The following is a 23,059-nucleotide window of genomic DNA, read 5'->3' as shown; positions in this document are numbered from 1 at the left end:
TCCAAATTGATATAGAAACTTGTAAAACAAAAGGGGTGATTCAGATCCAAACAAGAAGAAGCTAAAATTAACAACCTTAGATTTATTAGTAGGGGTGGGCAAAACCCCCCAAAATGCAGTTCAGTTCAGATTGTGGCATGCCTGGTTCACAAACCGTGAACTGTCATGGACTTTGAGCCGCCAAACAAACTGGTTTGGTTTCTCACACAGCAGAAGAGTCTCCTAGTGTGCTAAAGACCTCAAACACATAGGAAATCTCCAGCTGACTCTCTTTGGTCTGCCATCAAAGTTTGGAGAGTATTGGATTTACTAGAGGCAAAGCCCGTTGCACCCAGGAAAACAATGGGTGCTAGGATGCACACCTGCACGGTGGCCTTCCTGGGGGCTTCTTCTTTTTATCCTTTAGCTGTTTATTGGTGGAACAGGTTGTCCTCTTAGCCAATACACAGCTGTAGGTGCTGCTGGATTTTTTGTTTATAATATGTTTATAATATGTTTCCACTCTTGGCAATTGGTAGCAGTAGGGAACCCAGGTGTCATTTCTAAGGAAATGACAGGTACAGGCTTAGGAGGTTCAGGCGTTTAAAGAACTGACCCTGTGCAAACTAGAGACATCAGACTTGTAGGGGGCCTCCCAATGCTCCTCTACATGCCCTTCAAGTTACATGAAGATTGGATTTATGGGGTTCAAATTATGGCCCCACAAATATGTCCCCATGAAAGTGCTTTTAGGGAGAAAGTGTCAGGCCCAGGTTCAAAAATGCATGCTACACACATCAAATGCACAGGGAACTTATTGGCGTTTTCAAGGCTGGACAATTTCTCACACATTTTGCTTTGAAGTTGCTTTGTTGCTTTGAAGTTCGGTAAACTTTTGTTGTTGTTGAGTGGAGGCAGTCTGGAATGGCATCCATTCACAAACTGGCATTAACTACCACAAACTAGGTTGACCTACCATGAATTTCAGTTCATGAACCACAAAATGGTTAAAACTTCATCATGAACTTTAGTTCATGAGCTGGTTCATGCCCATCCCTATTTATTAGGTGATGAGAACAAAGCTTAAGACTTGGCTATATAAAAAAATGTAATGATCATTTGCATTTCAAATGCTATCTAATATCTCATACTAATAAAAAAGAAACCTCAGGGTTTCACAAAACCCTGGTTGAGAAACCCGGTCTTAACCAAAAGATTCCATCATATAGGCTCCATTTTATAACAAACATTTCTACAAATACATCTGGATATGAAAGGAAACTGTGAAGTGCTATCTGGTGGTTACTTAATCACTGCAGCTAACCCTTGGAAATCTGTATTTTTGTAGGTCTTACAACATTTCGTTCTGGAAAATACACACAGGAAACAGAGGGGGTAGTTTTTTAATCCAACCAAGACAGCATTTTGGATCTAACAGATTATTAATGACTCCACAAACACCTCTTCATCCATTATAATCCATTTATTTAAATTATTTCTACCCAGCTCTTCAGTACTAAGACTCCCAGAGGAGCTTTCAGTATCAATAAAACAGTATATTAAATCATCAGTTCAAAAACAAAATGCAGCAGCAGACAACCAGCAGATTAAAAATCAATAGAATAGAATTGTTTTAACCAATTTTATAAACACTGGGAGAAGAGGGAGAAACTGCTGTATAGGGTAAAGAACTTAATCATTTTAGTGTTGCAACGGAAATTGCGTCCGCAAGCTCTCGCCCGGCCCAATTATTCAGGATAGTTAGATCACTTACCGCCCTTGAGGGGCGCCAAAACACTAGACAATTGGAAATCGGCTGCGAGGCATTTGCGAACTATTTTGCGGATAAAGTCTTGTCACTCCGCCGCGACCTTCCCGCCACAATTAATACAGTGAATGAACTGGAGACCTGTTGGCTGCCATTGGTAGTGAGGTTTGATGGCTTCAGGCGGCTCTCTTCTTCTGAAGTGGACAAGTTGCTAGGTTTGGTCAGGGCGACCACCTGCCCCCTCGACCCCTGTCCTTCTTGGCTCCTCAAGGGAGGTGGCCAGAAGATAGGAGGCCAGCTCAGAGACATCATCAACTCCTCCCTGAGTACGGGAGAGTTTCAAGGAGGCGGTGGTCCGCCCTCTCCTGAAGAAACCATCGCTGGACCCACTGGACCCTGCTAACTACTGCCCAGTGTCGCATTTAGCGTTCCTGGGCTAGGTGGTGGAGAGGGTGGCAGCGGACCAGCTCCTGGCATTCTTGGAGGAAACTTCAGCACTCGATCAATATCAGTCTGGCTTCTGCCCTGGCCACGGGGTGGAGACGGTTTTGGTCGCTCTGCTGGATGACCTCCGTCGCCAGCTGGATAGAGGCGGGTCAGCCGTGTTGGTCCTTTTAGACCTATCGGCGGCCTTTGACATTGTGGACCATGAACTGTTGGTCCATCGCCTGGCCGGTATGGGGATACGGGGCACAGCCTTGTGCTGGATACGCTCCTTCCTCCAGAACCGGTCCCAAAGGGTTGCTGTGGAGGAAGAGCTCTCGCGGCCCTATAGATTCCCTTGCGGGGTCCCTCAGGGTGTGGTCCTCTCCCCCACATTGTTTAACATCTTTATGCGCCCTCTGGCCCAGCTGGTACGGAGCTTTGGGCTGGGTTGCCATCAGTACGCTGATGACACCCAGTTCTATCTCCTAATGGACGGTCACCCGAACTCCCCCCGGAACCATTTGCCAGATGTTTGGAAGCCGTGGCAGAATGGTTCGAGCAGAGTCGCCTGAAACTCAACCCCTCCAAGACGGAGGTCCTGTGGCTGGGGGGAAGGGGGTGGGAACAGGTAACGCATTTACCCACCCTAGCAGGGGTGCAACTTACCATCGTGCCCCAAGCTAGGAATTTGGGTGTGACCATTGATGCCTCCCTGACTATGGAGGCTCAGGTCAAGAGAGTAGCGGGCCAGGCATTTTTCTACCTTCGCCAGGCCCGGCTATTAGCGCCCTACCTGTCCCCTGACCACTTGGCCACAGTGATCCATGCGACAGTCACCTCCAGAATAGATTTCTGTAACTCGCTCTACGCAGGCCTACCCTTGTCCCTGATCCGGAAACTACAGCTGGTACAAAATGCAGCTGCCAGGGTCCTCACTGCAACATCCTGGAGGGCCCACATCCAGCCGGTGCTGAGGCAGCTGCATTGGCTGCCAATTGCTGCCTGGATCCAGTTCAAGGTTTTGGTTTTAACCTTCAAGGCCATACGCGGGTTGGGACCCACATACCTGAGGGACCGCCTACCGCTCTATGCCCCCCGTAGGGCCTTACGCTCTGCGGGTGAGAACCTGTTGGTCATCCCCGGCCCGAAGGAAGCGCGCCTAGCCTCGACCAGGGCCAGGGCTTTTTCAGTCCTGGCCCCTACCTGGTGGAATGAGCTCCCGGGTGATCTGCGGGTCCTGCAGGATTTGTCAGCTTTCCGCAGGGCCTGTAAAACGGAGCTCTTCCACCAGGTCTATGGTTGAGGCTGGGGTCAGCAAATCAGGGACATCGCTCCCCCCCTAGGAGTTGGAGTGTACGCTACTCCCCTATCCTTTCCTCTTCACCTCTTAATAATTGGGGGAGGGATGGGATTTTTAGCCGCCATGTTAGTAGATTGATATTTTAATGGGAATTTTAATGGGATTAGTTGTTGTGACCCGCCTCGAGCCTATCGGGAGAGGCGGGAAATAAATCTAACAATAATAACAATAATAACAATAATAACAATAATAACAATAATAACAATAACAAGAACAACAACAATAATAATAATAATAATAATAATAATAATAATAATAATAATAACCACCCACCCCAAGTTCAATCCCATCCACCAAAATTCCTTCAGAAGAGGAACATCGTGTTAGAGAGAATGCTAGGTTGCCAACTCCTGCTTGGGAAATATCTGGAGATTTGTGGGTGGGACCCAGGGAAGATGAGGTTTGGAGTGGGGGAGATACCTCAGCAGGGTATAATGCCATACAGCAGTGGTCCCCAACCCCCAGTCTGGGGACAGGTACTGGTCCGTGAATCAGTCGGTACCGGGCCGCAGCTTCTCCTCGTCCTCCTCCCTGGCTGCTGCCTCGGGGTCTGCCCTGCCACTCTGCCGCTGGTTCACCTTTGGTGCTCTCCAGCGGCCGCCATGGCTGGGGCTCCCCCTCGGTGTGGCACTGCGCAGCTGCTGTTGGCAGCACCCTCCAGTGGGCAGCGGGAAGGCAGGGGCACCAGCAGGAAAGCAAGTGGAACAGGGGCTCAGGTGGCGGCGACGTCCCTCGGCAAGACTACCCCCCCCCGGGGCCTCAGTAAAATTGTCAAGCGTTGACCGGTCCCCGGTGATAAAAAGGTTGGGGACCACTGCCATACAGTACACATTTCATAGCAGTCATTTCTCTAGGGGAACGGATCTCTGCTATATGGAGATCAGTTGTAACCCCAGAAGATCTCAAGCTGCCACCTGGAGACTGGCATTCATATGCATCCTAAATGTTGTATATTATTGTTTGAATATAATCTACATCAGAGATATTTCTCAAAAGCAAAACAATAGTAGAAAAGAAATGCATATCAGCCTCTAATAATTACATAGATTCCTTCCCAAGCCCAGACTACACCTATATACACATAAGCTGAACTTGAATTTTTTTCTTCCCTTTCAGTACCCTTTACTTTTTGTATTTTGCATAGATAGTAGGTATTCTTTTGAATTGCAAGCTATCTTTAATTCAATATATTAATTATACCTAATGACTAAATATATATAATACTTTTGTTAAGTGTTTTAACAAGCACGTAGATAAAGGGGATTTGGTAGACATTATATAAATGGCCTTCTGAAATGCTTTTGACAAGATGTCTCACCAAAGATTCCTGAGTTAATCATATGACTAGAAACTGGTTAAATAGCAGGAAGCAGAAAACAGAAGTAAATAGATAGTTTTTGCAGTAGTCAGGAGCAATTTGTGGTGTGGGGACATATAAGGATTAGAACTCTATCCAATCATTTTATTAGTTCATAAATGAGCACTAAAGTGATCATCTGAATGTATCACCAATTCAAATAGTAAAAATCTGGAATACAATAATTCACTTTTATAAAATACTGCATAAAAATTAGAATACATGTACTTGAGATACTATTAGCCATTATATAACCATAGTACACTGCTACTAACTGCAGAACGTATATGCACCAAAACATCTGAACTGTTTGTCATAATTTAATAGTATTGCTGTTAGAACAAACTGGATTCTAGAAGAAAAAAATGCAAAGTTATAGAGGCAGGAAGAACTCCCAGTAAATAGGGTGTTCTGCTCCCCCTTACGTATTTAAAGAACAGAGAGAGTTCGCCAATACAAAGCTTTCCTGGGAATCCATAATATCCCCCATTAACCTTTTACTTAATGCTTGTGGCAGGAAAGTTCTTGCATGTCAAGAAAAGAGTTAAACTGAGCAGTTATTGATTTGTTGCCAAATGTATAGCTGTTGCTGAAGCTCTGAGATTACAGGTATCCTGCCTGGTATGAGAATGAAAGCAACACAAGGTAGCCAGGCTTTTGGGGTATGCCATAACAACCTAGGATATTCTGTATCTCTATACTCCTCCTGTTGGTGGCTCCGTAAACAGGATGGTCCACCGTAACTCCTAACACAAATTTAATTATAACCCATGGTGTCCACCTACCCTTCACCGTCCAGATCCTGTGTAATGCTAACTCTTGGTTTTTATTTCCACAGATGTGAATTCATTGTTTGTGCAGTACAAAACCACCACACCTATTTTCCTTTGTCAGACACTGAGAAGAATGATGTCAGGGTCTTTGTTTATCCTTTAATGGACATAGCTATTGTTGCATTTACCGCGATTTAAAGCACAGAAAATTAATAGAAAATTAAATGCTAAACTCAGCCATAAGAATGAAGAATACAAACAAAGAATGCCCCGATGAATAAATCTATAAAAACTGTTATATATTTCTGTAGCTATCTTTCATGTACTCTTGTCATTTTAGAAAATCAAAATGCCCTATTTCTTTCAATCTGTGACAGCTTGTTCTCTCCTGTCCTTCTGTCTAAGTGAAACAAACAACAGTCACAGCAGGGAAAACTTTTAGGGTTTGATTTAATGGAGACCAGCAGATGATCTGTCACATTTCCAGTTCCATTCATTTACAATTAACTTTCTAAAGACTTATTAATTGCACACAATCCACACACTGATATTTAAAGTCTACACATTAAAATGAGCAAGAATAATGTTCATCTACATGTAATCAAAGGCAGGCAGTTGGATATTGTTCTTACAAAAACAAAAAATAAAAATCCTTCTAGTTTTGAGGCCGATGCTAGTTTTCTTTTTAATGAGATAGCCCAGCACTTCCAAATGGCTAGCATTTTGATGCCATGAGGCTTTGTGAAATCTGCTGGGTATGAAAATGGAGTATGGCATTTGGAGAGTTAACCTGGTGAGTCGTGACTACTTGTAACTGTCAACTTCTCTCTGAGGCTAAATAATTAAAGCTTCAGGAAGAACAAGCTCACAGGAAGCAGTGGAGATTGAATGTATGTAGGTGTGGAAAGCATTCATTTTTATCCAATCACTGAATAAAGAGCACATTATTCATGCAATCTGGTTCATTCACTGGTACGTGACCTGAACTCCAATGGGAGTCTGCCGCATCCAGTGTTCAACTGAACTGCATTTAGAGGTGGGGGTGGGGGTGGGGGGGGACAGTAACTGTAGCCTGCTCAGTGTTCCAGACACAAGAACAAACCCTACATGGTTCATGCGGTATGCAGCCCGTGGTTGATCTTAAGCTAAAAGAATCTTTTGAAAACATACATTATTTGTTGATAGCCTCCCCACCGCACCCCACCCCCTCACACACAGACATCATAGCCATACAACTATGGCTCTCTTCCCACATTTGCCCCAAACCCTTATGATTTGTATTATTTTACTCTTAAAGGTACATTTCTTGCTTTCTCCCACTAGAAGCCCACAGAGTGGCTAACATTACGGGCGGTCGGGGGGGGGGGGGGGGAGCTTGTCAGGTGTTTTAGCTTGACTACCTGCAGCATTTCTTCACAATAAAAGTGTTCTGTGGCACCTGTTGCTTTTGTTTGCCTTATTCATGTCCTCCTTTTTTTGCATTTTATATCATCAAACAGTATAAAAGTTCCTTAAAGCTTTGTTTACATTCCTCTTCTTTAAATGTCCAACAATGAACAGTTAATGACAATAAATAAAGTATCCGTGACTTCCTAAAAGTGAAAGCGAACAGTGGGGAATGTTGTTCAGCTTCTGAATAATTTTTACCGAAATAAACAAACGTTAAGCAATGCCAAATGACTAAGGCTCGTAATTATAACATTAATGACATGCTCTGAAAACAAATGCAGCAAGGACTCTCCTGTAAACTACGAACAATGGTACCATACTATCTACTGTACTTCCATTGACTTCCAGTTCCATTTCATTCCATGCATAGTCAGTGGGCTTAGGTGTAACTTTGCTTGGAATGGCACTGATCTGGTGTTAAATTGGCCTTGTTTTCATATTTCCCCAGTAAATGTACTACTTTTATTACATTGTAACAATATCCTTGGACAATCCTAAACAAACTTTCTAATTAAACATTATTTCCGGTAATAGAAGAGCTGGTTCTTATATGCCACTTTTCTCTACCAGAGGGAGTATTTCCACATTGGGAATTTTGCTGCTCTGGCTCCTATGTGGAAGCACAAATCCGTGTTGGTGCACCAGGTCAAGTGCTCCCTCGTGTGGAAGCAGGAAGAGGCAGGGCAATCTGCCCTGATTCAAACTCAAGCCGGCAGTCCGGCACGAAGCCTCTGGTGTGGAAACAGTCAAATCGGCTTAAAATCGCCTTCCCTTTCCTCTCCCTGCAACAGACACCCTGAGAGGTAGGTGAGGCTGAGAGAGCTCTGATATTACTGCTTGGTCAGAACAGTTTTCTCAGGGCTGTGGCGAGCCCAAGGTCACCCAGCTGGTTGCATGTGGCGGAGCGTGGAATCAAACCCAGCTTGCCAGATTAGAAGTCCACACTCCTAACCACTACACCAAGCTGGTATAATCACTTGCTTGTTTTGTGCGTCTAAAACTGAAATATGTTTTAAAAAATAACAACCATCGAATCACTCTTCGTCATACTTTTAGGAACAAAAACAATTGAGCTACTTGTAGGGCCAGCCTACATGAACACAGAAGGCCTGTAACTCAATCTCTCAACCGGTTTAAAGTTTCAAAGCAAGGCATAGTATGCCACAAATTGAATCAAGATCATAGTGCAAGAGAGAGATGCACTAACCAATTCTACCCTGCTGCTACTGTTTGCTTATCAAAATCACCCTGTCCCAAAGCTGCTACTGGCCCCAGAGAGGGGAAAAGACCTGTACAATATGAGTATCATTAAGATAGATTCAAGTTGGTAGCCATGTTGGTCTGAAGTAGCACAACAAAAATTGAGTCCAGTAGCACCTTTAAAACCATCAACGATTTATTCAAGGCGTGAGCTGTCGAATGCATGCACTCTTCCTCAGTCTTTCTTGCTGCTGTGACTAAAGAGTAACTTTGAAAGAGAGTGATTCTGATGGGGGAGAAAGGGATACTCCCTTTCTCTCCCCTCCCCCAGACCTGACCCAATTTCCTGCCATATTCTTCCATGTCTGATTTTACATTTTTTGTTGAACATTATCTTTTGAGCCAATATCTGACACTAAAAAGAGCTACTGTAGTCATGAGTGGGGCAAATGATGAGAAGCTATGATGACTTGGTGGTATCACAATTATGAAATTAACAGAACTTTCTAAACTTCTTTCTGCTGTCTGTTTAGCCCTTGAGAATGCTGGTTGGGATGAAATCTAATGTATAGGATGAAGGATTAATTTGACATCCAGAGGTTTTCTTAGGTGTTAGGAGATTGGCAATGTCATCAGAAGCATTTACACCCTTGAAATCAAGGGAGTTAGGTGTAATTCTGTTTAGGTTGACCCTATGGGTGTCAGTCAGCGGTTTCTTCTCTCTTTCTCAAGCGATTGTATTCTGGCCTCCTGTCTCTGTACATATTTTCTCTGGGTGCCTACAACAGTGTTTTCGTTACTGAAATTTTGGGGGTGATGAGAATGGCCAGACTATGCCATAAACATCCTTCCTCCAATATGCCATGCTGCTGAGTAAATGTATTTTACACACACTCTCCTTGATTCTTGCCAGAGGTGATGTTGCTGCTGCATTTATGTGAGTGGGTTTGAATGTTGCCATAGCAATGCAGACCCGTGGGTGGGAGATTTGAGCTGGCATTGTAGGCATTTCCCTTCTCTCTTTCTTTGTGGATTTGCTATAGTGGGTTACTTCACCATGGCGTTTTTAACAGAGGTCTTGGTATTAAGTACAATAATAATTCCTGTCTTCTTTCACTACAACTGTATATCTTTTACACATAATCAACTAAGAGTATGGTTTGTGCATTGCACAAGTTACGCACTACACAAATAGTGCATATACCCCTAAATCTCCAGGAATTCCCAACCCAAAGTTGGCAGGAGGAACACATACCGGCTTCTGCACTTGCTTTCTGTTCACAGACTAACTGCAATATAGCATAGAGACAATGTGTGCTACCATAAAAACTAGGCTTGACTGAGGCACTGTCCTAAATTTACAATCTGTTTGCACAACAAGTGTGTGTAGAGAACTTCTTCGTGTATGTGCCATGCTTTCTCTTAAAAGTTTTCCTTCCACTGAACATCTTTCCAAAACATCATAAGATTTTTCTGGGATGCCCTGTGTGTGTATGTGTGTATTTGAATTTATAACATTTTAATCCATCAGAAGTTCAGGGTGCCATGCAGGAAGTTCATGCTCCATTCACTAATTCTGTGAGGCAAGCATCTTATCTGAGGCAACATAATGAGCTTTCCCTGGCTGAGCAAGTATTTGAAAACAGAGCATCCTGAATAAGCCAGTGAAAAGGGAGAGAGGAGGTGCTAGCCATAGTTTATGTTTCACCTGGTTTTAATGGAATATAGTATTCTTTTCCTGTAATTTATTATTGTTTACCCACAGCATTAAGGAGGGAAATAAATGCAAGACATGTGTTTAAATAAATAAAACAACAAAGCATATATAATAATTATTTCTTATATCTACATTCCTGTGGATAACTACTTGGAAGTAACCCCCACTGAAATTTAGAAGTAACTTGCATATCAATGGAATAACATGGGAGATTGTTACCCGTACTGACCCACACCAAAGTACCTTCCCAAGCATGTAAAATGGAATCAATGAGCCCTCCAGTGGCATTTTTTGATGCTACACTTTATGGGAAAGTGTGTAATACAGAGGAGGCAATATACTTGCATGAAATAGAGGCTGTTTATATAGGTTTCATCTAATTCTAGATAATGCTCTCATGCGGCATCATTATAGACAATCAGTTCAAAGCTGACAGAAAAATCCCAATCTTGATGCCATCTGTTTCTTTCCATTTAAAATAACCTAAACAGAATGTACAATAAAACCACCAAACATTTTCATTAGGAAAAAATACACAAATATTTTCAAAAATTAACATTAAAGTGATATGTCACATTTTACTTTTTAGCTAGTTCTCCCTCCACCCTTTCTATTTAACACACAATCATCAGGTTCCTCATTTAACAAAAGCCCACAATACTATGAAGGCTTCCACAGCTAATATAAATAAATTACTAATGTAATGATATATGTAATATAATACATACAAGTAGCCTAAGAATACAAATTTGTGAAGCTACTCCTCATGCACTTGAAGTTACATTATTTTAATTCCAAAAGGAAGGGGTTAATTACAGTAACCAGCAGATCTGGGACAGTAGGATATTGCACAGTCTGAGGTAAACTATCATGCTTCATCATCTCTGGTTTGAGTATCAGATTTTCTATCATGGGATTTTGCACTGGTGACAATATTCTAAATTCAATATTATCAATTTGGTTAAGATGTTGCACAATTTATCAGACAGCATTCTAAATCTGATTGTTATTGAGCACCTGCTATGCCATTATGTGGTGTGCCCTTTTCTCATGTGGTACTCATGTGGAACATGCACAACATGTTAATGTGGGACATAATATAAAAATGAAATGAAAATATGTTCCAGTTAATAAAATAACAAGAAGTCTTGCAGTTTCTTAAAGACTAACAAACTTATTGTGGCATGTGCCTTTGGAAAAGGAAAGGAAAAAAGGACAAAGAAGGCCTTTCATTGCATTTAATTACATTGTACTGCACACATGAAAACAAGATCTACTAAAATGCTATAATCCCCCCTTCAAGTTAGGAATTATTAAATCTCTTATATATTTGAATGTGTCCAAGTCAGTTGTTTCACTTAGTATCTGGCCATGCTGAACCTGCTATTCTGTGGTTACTAGTTTTACTTAGCACTCGTGTGTGTGCACGTGTGCACACACGTGTGCACACATATGTGCATGCAGGTACTAGTGTATGTGACTGAACAGGATATGTTTAGAACCCAGCCTTGTCTGTGAATCAGTAACCTAGTATTGCATGATTTAAACTTAAAGCACACTTCTGCATGTATATTCAAAGCTGGACAAAATTCAAAACCACTAATATTCTCCTGGCCTGGAATGAGTGGGAACTGGAATCCCATTCTGTTTTCCTATCAAACAGCTAATCAGCTGGATTTTACCTATTTAAAAATGGCTCAATTAACACTACTTTGAATCAGAGTCATCCCCATTTTCGATCTGGGAAGATGTGATAGCTCTGCAATAGAAATGCAGTTGTAAAGAAAGACATCTAGATTGAGCTCAACAAATTGATAACAATTTTGCATGTTTTCCGAAGACCAACACATTAATAGTAGATTCAATTAAGACTTAAAAGATGCATGGTGCATGAAAATGAAAATCCATGGAGCTTTAACTCTGTCGTTTTAATATTTATACTGCAGTGCATTCATATGTTTATATTCTTGGTATCAGTCAACTTGTAATTTTTGACACCAGCAATAATAGGATACATTGTAAAATGGATTACTAATAAATTCTTCAGGCAAAAAAGACTGGAAAGAGCTGTTGCTCACATATGGCACTATATAAATAACAGAATAATGATTATGTGTCATTGGCACATGTTAGGAATGTGAATCACACATTCTTCACAAACCAGCAACTGCTTTTGCAGTTGTGACTCATTGAAGAGGGGACAGTACAAAAAGTCCTTTTGACTGTGATCCTACTTGTCTCTTTGGGGACAAAAAACCTCAGTTCTACCTGCCAAATTATAAAGTGGGCATGTATGAAAATAGCATTGCAACAAAAGTAACTTAAAATTTCCAACTTTTTTTGCAGAACTAAAGGAAAAAACAGCAGCAAAAAGCATGTAGACAACAGAAGGGAAATTTAATACCCACTACATGTTGCTAAAAAATCTAGCATTTTCTGCACTTAACGTCCTGGGTAAAAATAAAAGTCTGCTTGAGATTTGTTCAATATTACAAAAGGTCTCGTGGCATACACAAATGAATTTATTGGCAAACATGAATGAATTTATTGTGGATTAAGTTTTTATGAGCCACTGCCCCTTCATTGGATGCATTAATCTGACAAAGTGGACTTTGGCTCATCAAAACCTGTGCCACAATACAGTAATTTGTCTTTAAAGTGGCATGAGATGCTGTTATTTTAGCTGTTAAACATCTGTTTCTATGGAATTCCTTGATATATTATGTCCTCTGCATTAGTTAAACTGAAACAGAGATAAGATAATGAACGTGATAAAGAGACCTCATCCAAAGCCAGAATTATCTGAAGAAATAATTAGTTAATCTTCAACCAGGCAACAATTGAGTGAGTGGCAGACTACTCTTGCAACAAGTACCTCTATTTTAACACGAAGCATGGGTCTTCAATGAGCACAGCTGTCACAGCTTTCTAATGCTTTTCCAGCCAATGTAATGTGATGCTATCCCATGTGAAGTCCTTGAGGGCTAGGAAGGCAGTACACATGCCCATAATTTTATTATATATATATATATAATGATATATATATGTCATCCGGAGTAGTGATCCCCAACCTGTGGGCCGCAGACCACATGTGGTCCTTCGACTAATTGGAGGTGGGCCCCGAAGGACGCCTTCTCCCCCCCCTGGCCCTTTACTTCATCCCCCCCAGCCCTTTACAACACACTTCATTGTTGTGGTGTGTCTGTATCTTATTTTGAAGGGATGTTTAAACATTACCATAGCGATTAGAGAGCGCTAGGGCAGTGGTTGAGAGTAGAGGAGTAAACTACCTCCCCCCCACCGGGCCTCAGTAAAAAGCGTTGAGTGGTCCCCGGTGATAAAAAGGTTGGGGACCATTGAGGATCACTGACCATAGGGTCGCAATGGGTCGGACACTACTTCACAACTAACAATAACAAAATATGATGATATAAGTGGAAACCTGCAAGGACTTGCAAGATAAATATTTCCCTCTCCCCCACTATTTTCTCAAAAGACCCCATAACCTTTCCCCCCTTTCCTACCTCCTTCTCTCTTTCCCTTCTGTAAACCAGGCTACCATTATCTTCCCTCCCTCTTCAGATTTCTGCCATTTTAAGATTCAAGTATCCTCAGATTTGGCTGAATTTGCTATTAGAATATGTAAGCCTACTTTTGTATTTAAAAAATGAAAGCTGTCTGGGAACTAATGTGGCATATCATCAACTGCATTTCCTGGTATACTCCCTTGCACCAGCTAGGCTCCTTGTGGTGTTCTCCCAAAATTGTTCATAGAGCAAATGATAGATCATGAACACATAAAGCTGCCTGATACTGAATCAGATCAGGGGGATTTATATGGGTACCTCAGGGTTCCCCTGGTCTCCCATCCTATTTAACATCTAAATTAAATTGTTTGGGGAAATTATCAGGGGATTTTGAGTGAGGTGCTGCCCATATGCAGATGTACCCTGAACTTCTCCTTACTAGCTGAGTCAGTTGAATCTGTGGAAGTTCTGAAGGCAACAGGATGCCTGGAGACAATGGGATAAATGGGAGCAAATACACTGAAGTTTAGTCCAGTCTGAGGTGCTGCTGGTCATTGACAAAGCTGCTTGAGAACAGTGTTTTCCTGTCTTGGGGTGGGTTGCAGTCCCTTTGAAGGAACAGGCCCATAATGTGGATGTACTGCTTGATCTTGGCCTACAGTTCGTGAAGCAGCCATTTAACATTCTTGTTCTTGATAAATAATAAAAATATCAGATACAGGAGAGCCAATAGGATCCAGCTATCCATAAGCTGAAGGACTCTGAATGTTATAGATTTTTCTGAAAAGCTGACTCTTAAGTGTATGCTCTAAAAGCTAAATAGGCTGCTGTGCGGTAGAGAGAGAGCAAAATTATTCCTTTCTGCATCTTTTATCCGCAAAAATACAGGTTTGTGTGGGAATGTTCTGGGATAAAAAAGTAAAGCTGGATGTCACCAGCATAGGTGTAAAGGCAAAAACTGCAGGGTACTAAAAGGGTGGATAAAGCTCATTTTCACCGTGAGGAAAAATTAAATGAGCAATCAGATATCCAGACAGGGAATCATCTAAGGATGATCACTGAAGACTAGACCATGGAAGTTGATCAGCTAATCCAAGAAAAGACAACTAGGATAGGAAAAGACAAGTTGGAGATCTTTGCAGGGAGGAAAGAATTCCTGGGATCAGCCATGCTAATCTAGGAACCCGGTATCGTTTCTTGTTTCATGTAAACCGCCCTGAGCCTTCGGGGAGGTCGGTATATAAATACAATAAATAAATAAAATTAAAAACAAAGCAAAAAACCAGTGACAACTTCAAGACTACCAAATTTTGCTCTGGCATAAGCTTTCATTGGTCAGACATGGAGTTTCTATGGAGAACAAACAATGGGAACCAGATGGGCGGGGAGCGGTAAGCTGATTAACGGGAGTTTGCTTCCTCGACCTCAAGGAGGTTGAGTTCGCGACCAGCATGCAAGGGGCCGTAAGGCTGCCGCTATTCGGCTCTGCCTCAAATTCGTTGCGACAACGAACATATCCCAGCCAGGAAGCCGCCCAGCAACACCCCCCGCGTCGGGCTAAAAAAAATCTAGAAACTACTAATTTCCCCAGCGACTATCCACTTCCCCGAAACAATTCTATTGGTAGCTTTAAAGGCAGGAATGCGCATGTCTGGGGGGCCGAAACGAGGCTTCGCTCACGGCGTCCTCTGATTGGTGGAAACTGAGCGAGCGCAGGAGCCATTGAAGCGGGTGAGGAAATTAATGCTCGGCGGTCCGTGTCACGTGGCAGCGCGCGCGGCGATTAGTCCGCGCCGCCGTCCAACCACCATTGAGCTCTTGGATTCAAATTGAGTGGGGCGGGGGCGCTTGGGTGCAGGCGAGTCAGTTGGCTGGCTGGCGACAGGAGGCGAACGAGGCCCGCAGCCTTCACCATGTCCCACAAGCAGATCTATTACTCGGACAAGTACTTCGACGAGAACTACGAGTACCGGTGAGGGGGTCGGCAGCTTCTCCTCCGGGGGCTCAGCTCTGTCTTTATGCGCCGCTCGCTGCCCGCCTCGTGGTCTCCGGGCGCCGCCGCCGCCGCCCTTTTGTTCCTGCCCGCCGGGCACCGGTGCTCCTTCCCCCGCTCCACCGCAGGAGCTGCGCGAAGGCTGCCCGGCGGGCGTGGCAACGAGGGCGGCTGCGGCGCGTCTGGCGGGCTGGGGGCGGCGCGCGTGCTGCTCGCCTTCCCTCCCGCCGTTAGCTTCGCCTTCGCAGCGGCTCCGGACTGGGTTGGCTGGGGGAGGCTTTGTCTGGCTTTCGGGCACTCGATGCCGGGCCACAGCCGTGTTTTTCAGCCGTGGCCTCGGTTGACGGGAAGGCCAGTCGGATGTGGCAGGTCACCTTTTGACCTGGGCTTTTGAAGAGCCAGGCTGAACTGCCAGCGCTGTTGTGGAGGCTCGCTGTGTGACTTTGGGCTTGTCAGTTCGTTGGCTAATCTACCTCAGGGAGTGGTGGCTGCGCTCCTGAGGTGAAATTTGTGGAGGAAACAATGTAAAATGTTTTGAGGGGGAAAACTGCTAATATCTAAATGTGTAAATACAGGCCTTTTTTGAAATTCCATGTGAAACCTGCCCTCCATGCAGCTTGCCTATGTACTTCATTGTGATCTAAAGCAGGGGTAGTCAACCTGTGGTCCTCCAGAAGTTCATGGACAAATGCTGGCAGAGGCTCATGGGAATTGTAGTCCATGAACTTCTGGAGGACCACAGGTTGACTACCCTTGATCTAAAGGAATCCTCTTCCAGCTTTCTTGTCTAAATGGAAAAAGTAGTTAGATGTCATATGTGGGCTTAAGTGTAGTAACCAACTATTCAAAAGGTTTTCTCGTGTGTACAGTTAACAAAATTGAATAATGTTCACTTGGATGCTAAGACATTAACTTAGCATCTGCTTCATAAGCTGTGGACAGTAGTTAAAAACCTCAAAAGGTACTAATTTTGAAGTACTTCTGATGCTCCTGCATCTGATGGGGAAATTGAGCCTTCTTCTTGAGCTGTACAGTTATGTGTGACTGAAAGATTCTAATGTCTTAATTTCTTCCTGGTAGGCATGTCATGTTACCGAGAGAACTTTCAAAACAAGTACCAAAAACTCATCTGATGTCTGAGGAAGAATGGAGAAGACTTGGTGTACAGCAGAGTCTTGGCTGGGTCCACTATATGATTCATGAGCCAGGTAATTTAAAATATGTTATCTGACAAGATCTTGTGCCTATCTTATCCCAAGTTTCTTGAGGTTAGGTTCTGTACTTCACATAGCAGGTATTTAAGTAAAAACAACATTGCTAACATCTGGAGTACTGAAATATTGTCCATGAGGACTGAAGAATTACACATATCTTGTGTTTGTTAAGCAGTACTCACTTCTATTTTTCTTTCCACAGAACCACACATACTCCTTTTTAGAAGACCACTTCCAAAAGGCCAGCAAAAATGAATAACTTCTGGAAACTTCTTTGAAATCTTCTGGAACTTTATGTATATGGATGTATATATGTTGGTAGTATTCAGTGAATACTTGAAAAAAAGTACAAAATTACCTGTGCATGAGCTGTATTATTCACAGCAACAGAGCTCAGTAAAATGCAAAGTAGGCTGCTATGGTTTGTACTGTTAAGTGCCTATTTGATTGTCCATTGTGTTCAATAAAGTTTACAAGTTACACAGACTATGTTGACTAGGTTCTCAAAGATCTGCTTTTATTCTTCCTATAGTGGTCAAAGTAAGTGTTGGCTTTTGAACTGTTGGAATAGGGCTGATGAAATAAAACCGGTTTTAATGCTAGATAATCTGGTTTGTGTATATTTCATGGATTTCTTTATACACAAACAGTATATCCAGTTTCTTTTCAGTATCAATGTTATGCAGCTGAGAAGTAATAAGCAGTTGTTACTATCTGAAAATAAGTACAGCCCTTTAAGTAGCTTGTATTGAATAAAGATGGATAGATAAGGCAAACAATGTAACAAACAGTAGAACTTCATTTGAGAAACTTTAAAGAGATGAGACGTAGAATATACAGAATAGCTTGGGTGAGCATCAAAAATCAACTGTCCAGCTATAATGTGAAGGAAATCTCTGAACTAGCCTGATCCTGGAAGCTGTGGAGTTGGCCTGCTTGAATGAGAAACTACAATGGAAGGCTGGTGTTGCTATACTGAGGTAGGCATTGGCAAGCTTATCTGAACTCTTCAAATCAATTGCAAGCAACTTAATTAGTCACCTGCTATCAAGTACTGTGTTGTTCTTTTTCATTTAGTAGGAAACAGTAAAAACCTATTTTTGTCTCTAGGAACGTTCATTAACATGAGAAAAGAGCTTGTAGAACTCTGTGATTAACCAAACAAAGCATGTTATCAGGAATGCCAATGTTTTTGTTGACAATAGTTTGCCTTTGGTTCTTGGAATTTTATTCTTTAAAACCGAGATTGCTCATGTTACCATGTTGCAAGAACAACATTACTGGATAAAAATCTAGAATTGTTGGTAGGGTTAGTCATAATTAAAGAAATAGTCAATATAGCTTTTAACTTCTATTTATCAAAGATGCATAGTAATATGTATTTAGGTCATAATGAAGTATTGAGATCAAGTTTTAACCAAGAATTTGTCCTAACTGAATTAAAAGTTTTTGGGGTTTTTTTGGTGATCAGAGCTAGAAAACAGGAATGCCAAGAAAAAGATTAGGCAGACCTACAAGGCAAAGGAAGGGCACTTAAGCCCCATACCTAACCCCAGAGCATAAGGAACAGAAAAACTCATTTTCAAAGCAGACCTGTAGTAGCAATACAGAGCAAGCTTGGTGTAGCAGTTAAGTGGCAGTTTTTAATGTGGTGAGCCAGGCTCAATTCTCCATTCCTTCACATAACCGGCTGGGTGACTGCTGGTCACAGCTCTCAGCCCTAACTGGGTGTCTACTGTGAGGGGAGGGAAGGTGATTTATATTGTGTAGACATGTGAAGTATTTTACAGGCTAGCGCTGCTGCTTGTACTGGAGTTGAAAACAGCAACCATACTTCAGATTATTGCTTATATCCTTGGCTATATCTAGTAGGGAGAAAAATGGATTATTTTATCCTTTTGTGTAAGAAGGTAGGTAGGCTATTGGAAAGCAGAAAGCTAACTAAGATTGGAGTAGGAAATATAGGTTTTGTTTGGCTTCAATTTTTAAGAAATGTGCAATTAAATGAACACATTTTTACTGTCAGTTTTATGATTGCAGGAGTTTGAAATCTAATAGATGTATATTAAATATTGCCTTAACAAATGACATTGGGGTGTAATCTGTACTCATAGATTTGGTTAAATAACAAAACTAGGAAATAGCATAACAAAAAGTATGTTACAGCACCCCATCATCTCAAATAAAAACGGGAATCTTGTGCCTCTCCAAAGGCGTGTATCAGCAGTGTTCTAAATTTAAAAGATGAGTGGTTTTGCCTCTGGTGTCATGGCGGCTGCTCGGTAACTGTTGATTGGCTGCGACACTAGTACGTGTGCGGCGCCGTGCTTGCGAGTATTTCGTGCGCGCTGGGGTAGGCGTGGAGAGTCGTTGGCGAGCTGGGCCTTTTCTCGGCCCTCGCTTTCCCGCTCGCTATGAGCTCAGAGCGGGCAGCCAGCAAGGAGGTAAGGGGCGGCGAGGAGGCCGACTCCTTGGCTGGAGAGCAGCCCTCGAGCAGAGCGGAGCAGGACGAGGCAGTGCGCCGGTTCTCCCCGCCCGTCTCTGGTGCCGCTCCTCCGAGGGCCAAGAAGGGATGCTTCTCGCGCCTTGAGCAACAGCCTCGCCCACAGCAGTGCCAAAGGCGGCGGCCCCGCACCGGACCTGTGGCGGCAGCTTCCCTCCCTAGTCGGGGCGGCGCGAAATGCCCGCCGCCCCCTGCAACGCTGCAGCGCCCACGCCGGAAGTGCGCTTGCCAGCCCCCGGCAGGGAAACGAAGCCGGCCCGGCCCTTTTGCGCCTGTTGCCTGGCCGAATCGCGTAGTGGCCGCCTCCAAGCCTGGCCCGGGCCTGCGGCACCTGGGGATCCCCCTGGACGACAGAGATCAGTGGCCTGTCGGGGGGAGCGGGGTGGGGCCCTGGGGCTCTGAGTTCGCCCCTGTCCTCCCCGGACTTCGTCCCCAACCTGGATCTGGCAACTCTACCCCTCACATCCTCCGCCAGTGGCCAGGGGGACAGGGCAGGGTAAATCCTGTCACCCTCAGGGGAGCGCCTGAGGCGGGCTTCCCGGGATGTGTTGGGCCCCCAGTCTGCCCTGCCTTTAAAGGTCCCAAACAGTTTCTGTGGGAATTAAACTCCAAAAGTTAGGTGCTGACATTTCTCTTTGAAGTAGTATATTTGGGGCTGTTTATCTCATCCTGAGGGGTGGGGGGAGAGAAGTATCTGTATGTGTGTTTTGGAGCAGGGAAGCTATGGCAAAAGAAATGCACCCCTTCTCCCACCTGAAGTGGCAGTTCAAGTTAAAAAGAGGTTGGCTCAATTATACATAGATTCTAATGTGTTCCATATGGTTTAGAACATTTTTCCGGCAATGGCTGATTCATCAAATGCTTTCTTTTGGTGAATAGGTTGTGCCTATAAAATTCAAGCCTGATTTTTCTATACCCTGGAAGAGTGTATGCAGGACTGTGTACTCTGGCTTAGGAAATTCCCGGAGTTCTGGGGGCAGTGTTTGGGAAGACAGAGTTGGGGATGGGAGGGAGTTTAGTGGTGATACGAGGCTATGGAGTCTGCCCAATGAAGGTGCCACTTCCTCCATGGGAACTGATCTCTTTAGTCTGGATATTAGTTGTACTGCTGGCAGTTAGCAAGCCTGTTTTTCACACAATTAAGTGAGGCAGAAGGCAATGGGTGTTTAATATTGGCACTGCTGTTCACATGGTGTTATTGCTCTCTCTGGCATGCCTCACCTTGACATTTTCAAATATCTCCTTTCTAGATCATGTACAATGCACAGAACAGATTCCAAGAATTTCATTTTTTCAACAAGCTGATTCTAGTCTTGTATTTTGTTAAGAGTGAATCCTTTTTAACATTCATATTTTCCAAGACCTGAGAGCCAAAGTACATCTGCAAACAAGCCTACAAATTTCACATTTCCTTATTGACAAAAATAGGAAGGAAAGTCAATTTCTCAGATGCAGTTTCTCTCAGGTCTTGGGAGATTTAGTCTCGCTGTTTGCTGGTCCCAGTCTAAAGAATGTCAGCCACTCTTATTAATCTCTAATTTTAGTGGGACTGTTTGCAGTGGAACAGATAGCATTTAACTATAAATCCTAGTTGAAAACACAGTGAAGATACTTATTGTTTTGTGATATTAAAATCATAAGAGGCAAATATATGTAGATGGATTTTTTCAGAATATTTTATTCAAATTAAGAGTACATTTTAGGCTATAACATACAAAATATCTGCTGTATTTTTTGGTAAAATAAATAATGTTCAAGTCTGATGCTGATTGTAGTATAAGCCTAAAATTATTAATACATCTGTGGGGTAGTAGTGCATCAAGGCATTCTGTTTATATTCAAATCCCATGATTATTTCATTTCTCAAAGTAGCGATGATAATCTGGCAGTTTTAAAAAGTGCTTTGGAGGCTTAATATTTGTTGAAGACTGAAACACAGCTAGAGACAATTGATTTAAATCTGCCTGAACCCAAACTGTTCCGCAGGACCTGCAAAAGGGCATTTGCTTGAGGTCGACCCAAACCATCACTTCCAATTGGCCCCTAACCCCCACTCCCCACTACGACTGCCACTAATCTGCCTAACCTACTGGGTCCCAGTAAGAGTTGAGCTGAGGTTCCTTTGCAGTTTTATCATATTATAATTGCTGTTATCATGTTAAGGTTATTGTTGTTATAATGTTATTGCTGTTATCACATGTGTTAACATATGTTATCTGTTTTCTGTTCCCTGTAAAATGCCCTGAGCCTTCAGGGAGGGCAGTATTATAAATATAAATATACATATAAATAAATATAAATAAAATAGCTAGTTCTGACGTCGTACAATTACAGGCATAAGGGAATTCTAATAACTTGTATATAAACTTGGTTTTGGATTGAATGTAACTAGGTATCAGATTATTTGTTTCTATTCCACCCTTTCTCAGAGATTCAGGGCATCTTCTGTTTAGTTGAGACATTTTAAAGAATTTAAGAATCACCTTTTTACAAATTGCATGCACTTCACAAATGTAACACCTGTTCACATTTTGGACTGAAAAGCTGGTTTTCTGTTGTTTTTCCATCAGGAACATATACAGCCACCAGAGGGTGTTCAGTCAGTAGGTTATTTGGCTGAAAGCCTCTTGGTTTTTCTGCTTAATTCTACTATAAATTTCATATTGATGTAATGCTAGCATGCTATTAACCAGGGTTGAGGCATTGGGAGTGACCATGTGACTGTTTCAGTTACATATTCTTCCCTAGCTGCCTTTGCAAATCCTTGGCTTTATAGATAACAGACATGAACCCTAACCTTGAGAATCTTGGAGCAAAGCCAGGCTTAAGTCAGAGGGAGGGAGTTTGCTCATAACACAGGAGACAGTGATCTTGCAGCCTGCTGTCCCTTTAATCTCTGCTAATAACTAAGCCAGTGCTTGCTTCTGCAGCTGTTAATTATCAAGACGTTTTTTGTCTAATCTTAAAACAATTTCTGTAGTGCATGCAGTAAAGACACTTTTGAATTTTTGCATTATGACCTGAAGTCAGTTGGATATTTGCAAAACCTGAATTTCAAATAAGTTTGCTTGAGTACACATTTGTTGGTACAATTCTGACTGCTCTCTTTTTGGTTTAATTACTTCGACCCTATTTTAGTTGAGCAGAACAGGCACTAGCTTTTTTTCTTCTTGTGACCACATTGTTCACATAGATGGGGATTTTTACATTTTCTGGTTAATCTTAAAGTGCATGTAGCCAAAATCCCTTTTGTTTCTCAGGGAATCAAGTTATCAGCAGAGGTCAAACCGTTTGTCCCCAAATATACAGCTGTAACAGTGGCATGGTCAGAACCCTCGGAAGCATGTGTCTTTCCTAGATATTACACAACATACTACCCATTTGTTCAGGAACCACCAGTGGATAAGTATGTATCTTCTTCATCTCATTTCTTGGGGGATTATTAATTTACCAAGCCATGAATTTAGATATGTTATTTGGTGAGTTAAATTTTGTGTAATGTTTTGGTAATAAACTGACATATCCATTCAGCAGTTTAATTCATAACTTGGAAACTTCTATCTCACAATTTCACAGATAATGGTGACTTTGGGATTCTGTGTCCTAAAATTGGCTTTTTATTATAAAATGGTATAAATGGTAGGGTGGATCCAAACAGCTTGAGGAAGTTCCCCCAGTCTAATGAGCCATCTTTCAACTGATTGGCACTTCTGCTTGGAGGAAGGATTCAAATTTTGCTCAGTAGAGTGATAGAATAAAAGTAGGATTCCTGCTGATTTCTTGTTCCTGTGCA

General features: G+C 42.6%; 2 protein-coding genes across 5 annotated transcripts in view; both read left to right on the top strand.

Moving 5' to 3' along the window:
• Window positions 1–15,360: 15,360 nt before the first annotated feature.
• CKS2 (CDC28 protein kinase regulatory subunit 2) lies at window positions 15,361–17,250 on the top strand. The gene is made up of 3 exons (XM_077344508.1): window positions 15,361–15,528; window positions 16,630–16,757; window positions 16,966–17,250. The coding sequence occupies exons 1-3, from the start codon at window positions 15,470–15,472 to the stop codon at window positions 17,016–17,018; spliced, it is 240 nt and encodes a 79-aa protein (XP_077200623.1). The 5' UTR covers window positions 15,361–15,469; the 3' UTR covers window positions 17,019–17,250.
• A 1,824-nt stretch (window positions 17,251–19,074) lies between these two features.
• Window positions 19,075–23,059, top strand: part of SECISBP2 (SECIS binding protein 2) — a 32,008-nt gene continuing 28,023 nt past the window's right edge. Inside the window, exons 1-3 of one of the 4 annotated variants that reach the window (XM_077344503.1) lie at window positions 19,130–19,207; window positions 21,837–21,869; window positions 22,527–22,672. In XM_077344503.1, the coding sequence (XP_077200618.1) occupies window positions 19,178–19,207; window positions 21,837–21,869; window positions 22,527–22,672 (209 nt within the window). In that variant the 5' untranslated portion in view covers window positions 19,130–19,177. The other 3 variants (XM_077344504.1, XM_077344507.1, XM_077344505.1) reach the window with 3 other exon arrangements.

This window comes from Paroedura picta, chromosome 7 (assembly GCF_049243985.1).
Source record: "Paroedura picta isolate Pp20150507F chromosome 7, Ppicta_v3.0, whole genome shotgun sequence".
Classification (NCBI taxonomy): domain Eukaryota; kingdom Metazoa; phylum Chordata; class Lepidosauria; order Squamata; family Gekkonidae; genus Paroedura; species Paroedura picta.
Note: the sequence above shows the minus strand (reverse complement) of the source record. Positions and strands in the feature narration are given on the sequence as shown.

Coding starts and splice junctions, on each gene's coding strand:
- CKS2 (XM_077344508.1), top strand. CDS start 15,470: ATGTCCCACAAGCAGATCTATTACTCGGACAAGTACTTCGACGAGAAC. Junction 15,529..16,629: donor GACGAGAACTACGAGTACCG/GTGAGGGGGTCG, acceptor TCTTCCTGGTAG/GCATGTCATGTTACCGAGAG. Junction 16,758..16,965: donor CTATATGATTCATGAGCCAG/GTAATTTAAAAT, acceptor TTCTTTCCACAG/AACCACACATACTCCTTTTT.